At 45.3% G+C, this 12,848-nt stretch overlaps 1 protein-coding gene across 3 annotated transcripts in view; it reads right to left on the bottom strand.

Annotated features, from left to right (window-relative positions):
- Window positions 1-12,560, bottom strand: part of MITF (melanocyte inducing transcription factor) — a 102,923-nt gene extending 90,363 nt beyond the window's left edge. The window contains exon 1 of one of the 3 annotated variants that reach the window (XM_051627452.1): window positions 12,268-12,560. In XM_051627452.1, the coding sequence (XP_051483412.1) occupies window positions 12,268-12,371 (104 nt within the window). In that variant the 5' untranslated portion in view covers window positions 12,372-12,560. Of the gene's footprint in view, window positions 1-10,161; window positions 10,294-12,267 lie in introns of those variants that run through there. The other 2 variants (XM_051627453.1, XM_051627457.1) reach the window with 2 other exon arrangements.
- Window positions 12,561-12,848: the final 288 nt, after the last annotated feature.

Genomic DNA, 12,848 nt, shown 5'->3' with positions numbered 1-12,848 from the left:
TAAACCTTGGTAAAATTCAATTAAATTATCCAGATGGTTTTCATTCCACAGAAAATACTAAACCAGCAGTTTGCAGAGCATAACATTCTCTAAATATACAAAATAAAGAGAAAAAAATTTGCAAGTGAAAAGTGCAAATGCTGAGCCTCTTATAATTTTGTTCCAGTAGAAATGCCATACAATCAATACAATCTTGCAGTTCTAGAGCACACATTTTTCCTCCTGCCAGGGGTGCTCTGCAACTCTAAGTGCTATCAAATAAAGTCTACACAGTTCCTAGTTCTATCATTGATTTCTTACCATGCTACAGGCATAAAGAAGGAACTGCATTTCCATCATGTAGCCCTCAAAGCCTGGCGTATATAGCACTACAAGAAACCAAACAGCACCTACTAAACAACTTCTGTACCGTGGATGACTTGGAAATAGCCAAATTTGCCATTTATCTAAAGCACAGCCCAATTCTGTGGCTCTTAAATACCGGGAAAACTGTCTTAGATTGAACAGTGATTACAGAACTGGAATTTCAAGAGCTGTTACAGTCCTTGCCACAAAAAATAAAGCTACTGCAAAGAGACAACAAGGACAGATACAGCACTTTTCTGCACCATTATTTAATAAACCTCCATGCAAAGTTATTAAAGTACAGATGGCAAACACATTAGATAATTTTATGGCAACACCAGAAATCAGTTAAATACATCAACAGCAGAATCAGTAAACTGATCAGAAAGATCAGCAAGAGATGAGTTGTGAAAAAATATCTCTGCTGTTACAGATGGATATTCATCCCTTTTACTTTTCACCTCACTAAACGTTTCATAGCAACGGGGTAGAGTTATCAGATAGCAGGGGATGAGACTGGTAACCATACAAACCAGTACCACCCTCCAGCTCACAGCACGTCACAAAATGGTATGAAATTACAGGCGAGTGAGCAAACCCAGTGTTTGAACAAGGAGAAGCTGTAAGAAATCACAAATGCATTTCTTCTTTAGATCATTAATATGTCTTTTCTTGCAGTACTGCTGGTTTACCACATCAGCCAGCCAGGATGGCACAGAGAAGAGTATCACTGTGACCTGCTGCACACTGCACCCTATCAACAGGGTATTGATGCACTTGCAATCCTTTGGGAGAGTAGGACCTGCCATCTTCCATGTGCCTCCCTAAAATAGCTGCAATGCTCAGGCTGCACAAGAGAAGCTCTGGATATGAAAACGGTGGGATTACCAGCTGAGACTGCAACCAACACCAGAGGTGCTCCAGGTTGCAGCTCACTGCAGGAGCCACCTCTTCTTGACAACTTCCCTTCATTGAGCTGGTATGCAGCCCGACAAGGCACAGCAGAAGGGCATTCGGGAACACGAGCTCATTGGTCCTCCTCCTGCTATTTATAGTCTCAAGTGGTGCTGCAAAGCAAAAGGCCAAATGGTCAAGAGTTTCAAAGAACAAGTCCCTAAGGATCTCACCTGAGATCCAAGAACACACACGTGCCCCAGATCGGTGAGACGGCTGCACACACAGCAGAGCCAGAGAAGGGAAATGCTGTGCCATGGAGGCTGTGCTACCCCAGCACAACTCTTACAGGCACCTTCATTAAAAAGGCTATGGGAGGGATAATTAACAGTCTCCTCCACAAACGAGGACTCCTTTGGAAAGACAGTCATTACTGCCTACTCAGAGGGATCTCTCCCAGAAAGCAGCAGGCTGCTGTAAAGGCAGGGTGGCAAATTCCTTTGGGAAATACCAAAAGGCGGCAAGAAAGATCCCAGTTGTCCCAGGCCTCTTCCAGGCAGCCCTATTTTTTTTGCAGGGGAAGCTCCAGCACCTCCAAGAACCTCATCAACAGGTCGATCCATTTCATGCTTTTCTACATTACTTGATACACTTGAAAACCAGAAAGTCCTTGCCAGCCCACAGCATCTTCAGGGCAAGCGAGCTCCTACAGCACAGCTTTCTACAGTAAATATCAAAAGCTGTATTAGCTGGGAACCAAATTATCACTTGCAGAATAGTTTTGCAATTAGATTGAAACTGTAAATTGTGCAACAAGCTAAATCAAAAAAACAAGTTCATGAGAGACACTTATTTCACCTCCTGCCTTACTTTACTCCTTTGAAATAACCCACTTCCACACAGATTCAAGCTTCTCTTGCTGCACCACAAATGTTTTCACATTCCTACACAGTTAAACACTCTCAAGAATTGATGCATACTTGTCTCCACTGTTAATACCCACCTCTACCTGACAGCTTCCTCGCCAATATACACCATTCAGAGAAGCCCTTTGGCTATCAGTACCATCAGAGAGTTCATAACACCCTCCAACTTCCTGGTCCTCCTGCAGCAAATCAGGCATCTCTGGTTCCCATAACCCTAAAGATGTTTTTCCTCCATCCAACTACCTGTGCCCTAAAAATCACCACTTGTATTTCAAGCAGGTCCCCATATTCCATTCTGTAACCCCAATAACAGAAATTTGGACCATGGCCTTTTAGAAACAGATGGAGCTGAAAACAATCTAATTTCTGAGCACATCTTCTTTGCTTCCTGGTAGAGCTGTTTCACTTTGTACAAACAACTATTTTTGGAGCAGGGTAAAAACCATCCCAGTTGAATGCTCACTTTCTTGCATTACACCAAGTCAATCCTGCCACTACCAGTTCAATAAACACTATATATGGCAAAATGTCTTCTGCAAAACAGACACGTCAAGAAGCCCATGGTTTGTTGGTTTGGACATTCCAAAGGGTGGTGGACATACTCAGTCCCATGTTTTGAGTCACAGACAGGACTGGAACTCAAAATGTGTCCCAAGTGGATAAAACGGGGGTAGTGCCATGTTGTACTACTTGCTCTTTCTCATCTCTGTAAGATCAGACCTCTCTTTGACATATAACTCCAAGAAAGGTTTACCAACAGCTCATCTAGACCAGACAACCAAATCTTCCAGTGACAGCACTGAAGACCAGTCTCTTACACCCTTTGCTAGCTGACTCAAACAATTCTCCACTTCACATCCTGGTTTTCACAAGCCTTCTTTGAGGCCACCTCTCCCCATACATTCTGTAAGGGACCTAGACATCTACCTCACCGTTTGTTGTTTTTTTTTTAATTCCACTAGGCAGCAGAACACATAAAACTGAGATGATGCAATGCTAAACCAAAGTTCCCCTTATGAATATAGCCCTAGGTGCCCAACAGGATGTGACAGGTGGACAAGCAGGCGGGCCAAGGAGGAGGATGAGGTCACAGAATGAGCAGTTGCACAGCATACTACTAATCTTAAATTCCAAACTCATTATGCACAAGCCTAACAAACAAAGGAGCAGCTTAAAAGATTTACAGTGTGCCTTCTCCAAGGGTGGAATAATTATTTATCAGATACCAACCTTGGTGTTACAACAGCAATAAATAAATAAACGATCCCAGCAGCTTTTCTGAATTATGCAACCAGTCAGACTGACATCTGGGATGTGCCTTTAGCATGGCTGAGCTTGGGTAGAACTGTAAATATTTGGTACAAATAAAATAAAACTTGCTAGACCGAGTAGAAACCCAAACACAGAAGTTAACGGCACCCTGGGAGACTCCCTGCAAGAGCCCCACAACCCCCCGAGCTCCTTCCAGCTTTCAGTGAACAGCCCAAGAAAGGTTTTCCCTTAGCTCTTCTGTAAGATCACCCCTCCTGCATGTGTACACATCTCAATATCATTCTGACTTCATCCTCTCAGGTTGCAACTGTTATTTATTCAGGCTGAAGTCTACAAACCCAAAGAATCACGAAAGGAGATAGTAAGTGTGCACAAAACATGTTCAGCCAAGCTCTCCCACTCAGATCTCTCAATGATCCTTTTCCCTCTCCACAGAACTACTCCAACTTCCCAGTTTGATGCTCCAGGGCCACAACCTTCCCCTTGCCCATATTCCCCATCTCTTGCCCTCTGACGGCTTCCAAAGTCCGTTTCCATCTTCTCACCCTGAAACAGTTCCCAGCTGATTTAGCTCCATCCCAAGTTTTCTTGCTTCTCCACCAGCAATCACAGCAATTGTTATTTTCTGTGTGTTTCCATGATAGAACAGGATGGCTGTCAGTAAGATTAGTAACAATCACTCATAATTCCTATCTCCATTCTATGAAGCATCCTTTGTTTGGGACATTCCAGTTTTCCTATTTCTCCTCATTAGTTTTCCCCCGTCTTCAGATTCCAACACCTCTGCCCTATGAGGTTTCTGCCATTCATACACCAGTTTGTGTCATGACATTCTGTGAAGACAAGAGTGTCTCAGCATCCTTGGGTTACAGGCAAGCTTTGACAATCCAGGAGCTGCTACTGGCGTGACGCTTTAAACACATTAAACTTGGCAAGCTTCCCACACCTAACTATCTCAAAGTTGATCAACACCTTTCCAGGTACCCAAAACACTAATTTTCACCATGTAAACTCCTTTTATTACAGAATTCACCATAAATAAATTCTTTTATGTAACAGCAGGGCAAGCCAGGCACATAATCCTTGCACACAGATTATCAAAATTTGCATTTGTAGGTTTGAACACCTAGAAACCTTCTTTCTGCTCCCTGCAACTCCAGTGGTCTCTTCACAAGCACTCTCACAATATGGTCTGAGAAGACCAGAGCCCCCAGCACACTCTACCCAGCCACACCAGCAGGTTCAGGTGGGTTTATGCCAATTTTGTGTCAAAAGAGCAGCACAAACGGAGGCGCAACCTACCTGTGAAACCAGCTCACCGGTCTTTGGGGAGCATTTGAAAAGCACGAATCCAGTTCTTCCAAGAGTTGGGAACTGCCACATCATCTCAAATGCGACTCTTTCCCTTAGCCAAATTGTCCCTATGAAATACCAACTGCAGGATTAATCTCCAGCTGCCTGACACCGTACCTGTGGTATTCTTAGAGTAACAGAAAAAGGGTCTAAAAAAGAGGTATTTGTTCTTGATGCTCATTTCTCCAAGTAATACAGAATTCATAAATTCCATATCTGCAAATGCATGTCTGCCTCCATCATAAAGGACTAATCTTCATGGGAACTAATTTAAAAAAAACTTGTTTACTGTTAGAGGCTGTTAATTACAACGTTAAAATACTAGCCCGAACCCTACATTAAACTTGCATTCTGTTTTACATAGCAGCACACGTAACAATCATCACAGCAAGCAGCAGGATTGGCTCATGCTGGAAGAGGTAATTATATATCCCAGCAACACATTTTTACCCATCAACCTGCCAGTCCAGTCCAAGCAGCAGCTGTGAGCAGCAGGTCAGGGTGGGGGGAGTGTACAGAGAGGGTTTCTATATAATCACCACCAAAGAAAAAAGAGCTGTAAACCACCAGACCCTGGCCTGCATGCTTGGCAGAAAGCTGCTAACACAAACATAACAGCAGCCCTTGCAGCAGAGATGTTACCAGAAAAAATGAGCTCGATCCAAAGGCACTATTAGTGGTTAAAGTATTAGCTGACAGTTGTACTGCAAGCCTGCCTTGTTAATTTTCATTTTTTGCACTTGTACCAGTGATATCCACACCATTCTCTTTCACTCAGATGTTCCCATGTCCTCTTTGAAGTGCTTACCTTCAGGTGAAGCCCACAGACATCAAGGACCAGGGCTTATGCAAGTCACAAGCTGAAATTCTGGCCAAGGACACTGGGAGAGAGCCCTTTCCAAAGGCATCACAAAATTGTCAGTGCGCATTCACAGCAAGGAGACCCCTGACCTGGCTCATAAGGAACCACGATCTCAGAGGGGCTGGAGGACAAGCTGGTCTGTTTCAGACTGCATTACAGCCTTCTCTTCCAGTGAACCTAAATATTTTAATCTTGACACTCAAAGCAGCATCAGCTTTTTTACAGCTGTTGCAGATAAAGCAGTAGTGCTGTTATGAATATGCAACAATATTCCTTTTCCTGTGCTGTTTTTCCCCAGTACAAAATAAAGTACAAAACCACATGCAAGCCAATAGTTGTCCTGTCACTGTTTAGCTGCTGGGATTATTAAAAATAAATAAAATAACCACAGTTCTAGTATAATATTATGACAATACAAGAGTTAACTGTCCAACAAAATCTGCCATGACATGGTGCCTAATCATGCTATCTTTGTTCCAGCAAAAATAATATTAAGAGACAGCAAATTTTACCAAACAACAAAAAAAGTTACAACCAACATGTTTTGAAAACTTTTTTAATTCAAAATAGAACAAGACAGACAATAATGGCCAAGAGCCTGACCAGCTTAGTGGAAGTTGGACACTCATTTTGTTCTCAACACTGAAACAGCAGATTGTTCTCGGAAGACAATTAACAGCCAACATGCAATTCCAATTTTTAGCAGAAAAGTAAACCGAAAATTACTCCTCCTGTTTCATTTGCAGAGTCTCAAAGCATGCTGATGTGAAAAGCAAACCTAGAAATAGGAAGACAGCAGAATGTTGGAACAAGTTTCTCCTGTGCCCTCATTTTTAAGCAGCTGTACAGATTTCTTCCCATTAAACTTTGAATCATAGAAGATGGCTTAATTTGTTTGATGCCTCTGCACATCTTTTCTGCTCCCATTTCCCAGTTTTCTTCTAGATACCACCATGCTGGAAAGAACCTCTGACAAATCACCCTAAGAGCCAAATAAAAACAGACACAGTGCAGAACAAGCTCCACAGAGTCTTGTTAATAACAATGGGTAGGTTCACAATAGCCCCAAAATTTCTGATCCAGAGGCTTGTGAAATTACCTCTGTTACATGCAAGGAACTGAGCACTACCAGTGCACCCCAGCTATCCATCAGCAGGGCTGCATCAGTTTCTTTTCAGCCATTTAAAATGCAGAAGAATATATTGATTCAAATCAGCACCTGGATTCTGTAAATCAATAGGAGCCAGCTAGGGAAGCTCCCTGCTCACCAGAAAGGTATGGATTTGTTTCATGTAGAGTGCATGTGTACTTACACACAACTAATACAGCCAGCATTCTGATAAATAAAAAATACATGTGCATGCTCAAAGGTTCAAAGTCTGTGTAGTTAGCTCAGCCTCTAACTATCTGTGCACTCTCTGACCAGCTTGGCAGCTAAACAAAATCCTCCCAAGGAAAGCAGGCTAAGGAAGCTAAAAGGTGACGTTCAATAGTTCATATCAAAGCAAATGCTGAACTGAATTTCATGGGCTATTTCTGTTTCCTTGCTAAATAGCAAAGGCCTACTGCAAATAACAGAGTGAGGGTTTCACAGAAAAGGTCAACCAGGATCTCACACCATGGAAAATGCTCAGCTACAGACAGGGAGCTGCACCAGCTCCCAGTATAAAGTAATACAAAGGAATACCACGTATTGTCTCCACACATTTATATAACAGACACGCCAATTGCAGCCTTTCCTTTTAAGACTGTTTTTAAAAGAGTACAAGATGTGGAGAGGGTTTCCTTCCCAGTGAAGCAAATTTGAGGTGCAGAATAAACATGGGTTTATTGACTCACTCACAAAAATGTTACCAGAGAGATTTCAAAGAGACACAGTTCTGGTTTAGCTCTACTCCCCCTGACATTGGTTAAGACTTTTACCATTTATTTCAGTCAGTGCTAGCCTATATATCACTCTAAACTCAGCTATTATTACCTTTTAGCTTAAAATAAGTCATGTTCCTCTGTAACAGCCGGAAAAATATTTCAGGAACTTTTAAAATCTGTTCCTCCAAGACACATTTTTATATTTTTTTCAAACACACTGAGACGCAGTTCCTGGATGCAAGCACATGTGACCTGTTCTAAATAAAGGATATTTTCCACTTCTTGCACAACTGGAACAGATATAAGCAGTAGCTTGAACAAACTGCATTGCAGAACGCAACCAGAATACAAAACACTTGAATAAGAACCATAAATAGCAGTAATATGAAAAGACTACATCAAGTAAGGCACAAACTCAATGCTGAGAAGCCTAATGTAATCAAGTTCAAATTTAATCATGCTGCAAAGTTCATTTACAAAATTAAATTTGATCATCTACAGACTAAGGCACTTTATAAGTCCTCTTTGGCTCCAGAGTAAGTACACAGTTTAAAGATGTATGCCTCCTTGGTGAAATTGATACTGTCTCAACAAACACTGTGAATTAAAAAGGAAGCATTTACTAGGAGAGTTTTACAGAAAGTCCTAACTGGATAGAGATGAGGCACTAGTTGGTCTAAGTAAAAAAATGAAAAATTAGATTTTAAAAAAGGCATTTGGACACCAGGAATGATGAGAATTTTATAAAAACATCATTGCTTTAATCATGACAAACTCTACATCTCAATGCTATTGCTCATAAAGCAAAAATAAGCTTCCTAAAAAACTATTCACGCAACTTAAAAGCATTTCCTAGTAATTTTTTTCCACTAAAAATACTTGAGTAACTGGATCATTCATGTGCTCTTTGACCATTCTGAAAATAAGTAAGCTGGGAAAGGGCAACAGAAAATAGCACCAATAGTAGCAATTTACCTGCAGGTACACGTTTTGATTAAGAGCAAGGCAGTAAATTACAACTGACAATAATTGGCTGGTACTTGCTAGGTCACGGATACAATCCAAACAGACACACAGTACAGGGGACCAAAACACAAGAGAAAAATAATTGTATATATAAATGTTTTGCTACATTTAGCACATCTGGGTAGTTCAGATCACACAAAGGCAAACTGTAATGTCTTTACTGCCAGGCACCAGTTGGATATCAGAAATATCACTTCAGTAAGTCAAATGATTTACAGAATCCACATCAGTAGTATGACAGATGTAACTACAGCATACAGTACCCTGGCGGCTGCATGCAGACATGGCAGGATTTGTGTTTATTTGCTTCAGCTGATTGCCTGAAAATAAAACACTGTCAATTTCATTGTGCTCGGTTTGTACCAGAAATTTTACCTACTTGTTCATTTCACAAACATACATATTTAAGTGGATGCACTTAAAATTAAAACTGTTATTCTTTGGGAGCATGGTAGGAGAGGAATAAAGTACGAATGTGAGGAAAAAAAAAAATATCTCCTTGTCTTACTGGCTAGTCATGCAATCCAGTTTCCTTCCACAGTGAAAAGTGACTCTGGAGAAACCAAAGTGACTGAAACATCTCAGTTTTCAAAGACATTCAACCGCAGCAAATTCCAGAGAAACCTTAAATGCATCTAGCACTGAGCCCAAGAAGCTAACTCCTCTTGAGTCTGAGGGGTTTAGGAAATATGGCTGGAACTGATGTAAATCAGCCCCATGTATTCTCTCCATCTCTTGTGATTAAAGCCTTTTGCTGGGCTTACATTTTTCCTTGGCCTCTAGCATTCAGTTGTGGCTTGGCCTAAGTTTGTACAGTATTTACTGCAAAAAGCTTTTATTATTGGACCCCTTGGAGCTTTGGATTGCAGACTTCAACTATGAAATATGGATGGTGTAACTGTGATGGCACACAGAGGAGGAGAAATCTTTAACTGGATGTCACATACTGGAAAACAAGCAAATCTGGAAGGGAGCAAATAGGAGAGTTTACTGAGTGAAGAACAGCAGTATCAGCAGGGATGAGTTTAACTGGGCAACAAAAAAGGTTTCTTCTTGGTTCAGAGCACAGCATTCTTACATATTTCTGAGCTGGATGGCCTCTGCTGTGTACTCACAATTTCAGCTGCCATGAATAAGCTGAGGATGCTTCTCACCTCTTGTAGTTAGAAAAGATCAGAGAAAGCCCTGAATGCTGCTAGGAACTCAGCAGTTCTCACCAGGGGGGAGAGCAGATTGCTATTCAGACTCACCTCCTAATATCAGCCATCACCTCTGGTTTGCCTGCTCCCCAGGCACCTTGCCAGAGCAAGGCTGTGGAGAAGATGGTAAGAAAGCAATTCTCATGGCCACAGTCCCATCGCTACACCGCGCTGGCCCGGTGCTATTCCCCTGACTCCTGATTTACATCCACAGGAGAAAGCAGCAGGGTGATGTCGGATACCCTTGATAATTATCAGTCAGACTGGTTGCAGGCTTGAGCAAAGCTGAAGGACTGTCTAAGTCCTCTTAGATTACGATCTGCACGTCATACAGCAAACAGGTTTGTGAGCAACTTTTGCCTCTTGTTATCATCAAATTTTATCAGCCTGGCTCCAGGGACAGGTTTATACGGACCTGGCAGGGGCCGTGGCTCCTCTGCTTCTTCATTTCCCACAAGGCCATGAAGACAACTGAGACTCTACCTCGAGGTAAGAGTCGTACGTGAGCTGGGCAGGATCCACGATGAGATTAGCATGTCAGTTTGCTACCTGCCAGAAAAACCATGGGTTGTTATTCCACTCTCGGGGCTACCTCTTCTCGTATGCATGGATACGTGCAGAGGGACAGGGAGGCAAACTGGGGCAAGCTGGTCACCTCTTCTACCCAACACACCCTCCTGGAAACATGAGAACAGATGTTGACCTGAGATGCCACCAAGATGTCTAAGTGACTCACCCAAGGACCTTTTAAATCCCAAGGGTGGGCAGTGCCAGGTGGGAACGAACATACTGGCGCAAGTTTGAAGGGTCAACATTTAGAAGACAGCCAAATACTCCAGAGCTTCATTACAGAGTACCTTTACTATCTCTTCCCCAAGAGAAGTAAGCAACAAAGGGATGCAGCATTCAGGTCCCAAAGCATCAAGTCACAGGAATTAAAAGCAGTTACAACATCTGTGCAAGGTCAAATGCAGACTTGCTATCTAAGCTCCATGCCCACACCATCTGAAGGCATACAGATAAACTGCTGACTGCAAAGCAGATGACCATAAAGGGACAACTCCTGCACACCAGTTAGAACCCGTGGCTGGTGCAAACAGAGCTACTTGACCACAGCATGAGGCATCAGTGCTCCAGCACCTATCCTGCAACTGCTGCACGCCGCTGGTAACACTGGCACCGAAGCCAAAGCCCTCTGGGTCTCCCATTGCAGCTGGAACCCATCACTGCTGGTAAACCCATCTTCTCCCTGGCTCTCAGCTAATTTACCTGGATAACAGCAACTCCCCTGCACAACCTTGGAGGACAGAGGAGTTAGGTTGGCTGGCTCGTCACAGCTGTGAAAGGCTGCACATCCCCACCACCACTATGTGCACCTTTCCTCAGCAATACCCAAAGTCCAGGGCAAGGTAGGGCTGCCATGAAGACAGGCCACAGCAGGTGGCCCCACACTTGCCAGCCCCTGTGCCAGGGACAGAATTTTTAACATCTTTTACTACAAGACCTCCAGTGTTTCTGAAGCATTCAGAACATGACCAAAAATCTTTTATTTACATTCAAGTGTGTCTGACAGGCAGTACAACCCAAGCTAGCACATTATTACTTTACTTTTTTTTATATTTACCTTCCCATTCATTTTTCAACCGCATGCACAGCTGTACAAAGAGGAATTGTTCAAAACTAAAAACCGTGAATATAAAGACAGGCTAACAACAGACTCTACAAACACGACACACTCACAGCAATGACCTTATATTCAGCTGAGTACTGCTAAGGAGAGTGTTGTGGTGAAATGGAGGTCTCGCTATGCCCCGGTACTTTGAATGAAAAGCCAGGGGGAGGAAGAAACATGCCCTTGCTGACAAGGCAGTGGCAGAGGTTTTGCTTTCTTTTTCCAGCCCTGGCATGGAAAACGGGTCCCTAACACCCCTCAAAGAGAAACACACACACCACCTTGTTTCCCTTTAAGGGCCATATCTCCCCGACGCAGCCACTCCAGATAAGAATAAAGGGTCTATCTCGGGGAGAAAACACTTTCGAAAGGGAGTGACGTACCCAGGCAAAAAGTTTCCCCTCCTCACGCAACTACGAGTAACAAACCCGCTCTCAAAGCCAAAATGAAAACAAAAACCCAAAGCCCCCTCACACGCCGCAGGACCTTGCAACAACTCTGCAGCTCGACCCCCGACCCCGCCTGCGGGCACAGCCGGGGCGGGGGGCACGGCCGCTCCCGGGGCAGGTGCCGCCACGTCCGCTCCCCCCCCCCCCCCCAGCCCCGGCGTCCCGGGAGGCCCCGCACGGCCAACAATGCCCTTTACATAACGCCGGCCCGGCCCGGCCCGCCCTCCCGCCCGACAACGCCGCTATTATGGCAGGAAGCGCTAAATGGCCGCCCCGCGGCGCGGGATGAGCCCCCCCCCCGGCGCGGGGGTGTCTCTGCCGGCGGGGGGGGCCGGTTTCAGCGCCCGCACACGGCCTGACCCAGCGCGGGGGCACCGCGTCCTCCCGCCGCCCGTCCCACCTGCTCTTGAGGGGCTGGCTCTTCAGCTCGTAGTAGGTCTTGGGCTCCTCGTGAAACTCCTCGCCCACCTCGAAGTCCGGCACGATCCCCGACTCCGCCTGCATCGTCGCCCGCCGCCGCTGCGAGAGGGAGAGACGGGAGGTTACCGAGCCGAGCCGAGCCGAGCCCAGCCGCGCCGCCCGCTCCCGCACACACCCGGCGCCGCCGCCCGCCCCGCCTGTGGGACTTGTAGTCCGCCCCGGGGCCGGCCCGGCCGCCTCCGCCCGCTGCGCACTACAACTCCCGCCGGGCCGCGCCGGGAAGGGCCGGGCCCGCCGCTGTCAGCCGGGAGCGGGGGGGGGGGTGCCCAGCCCGGCCCGGCCGTGCCCGCCGCCCCCTGGCGTCACACGGCTCTGACGTCATGCAGCCCCGCGTGACGTCACGGGCACCCTGGGGAGCGGGGCCGGGGCTGCCGTGTCCGCACGGAGCGGGGGGAGCGGCTCAGAACCCGGCCTTGTTGGGAGCTGGGTGAGGGACGGAGGTGGGGGTTGTGTGGAGGAGAGCGGGATGGGTTCGGGGGCAAACAACACTTATTTTGCCGA

This window comes from Apus apus, chromosome 9 (genome assembly GCF_020740795.1).
Source record: "Apus apus isolate bApuApu2 chromosome 9, bApuApu2.pri.cur, whole genome shotgun sequence".
Taxonomy (NCBI): Eukaryota; Metazoa; Chordata; class Aves; order Apodiformes; family Apodidae; genus Apus; species Apus apus.
Note: the sequence above shows the minus strand (reverse complement) of the source record. Positions and strands in the feature narration are given on the sequence as shown.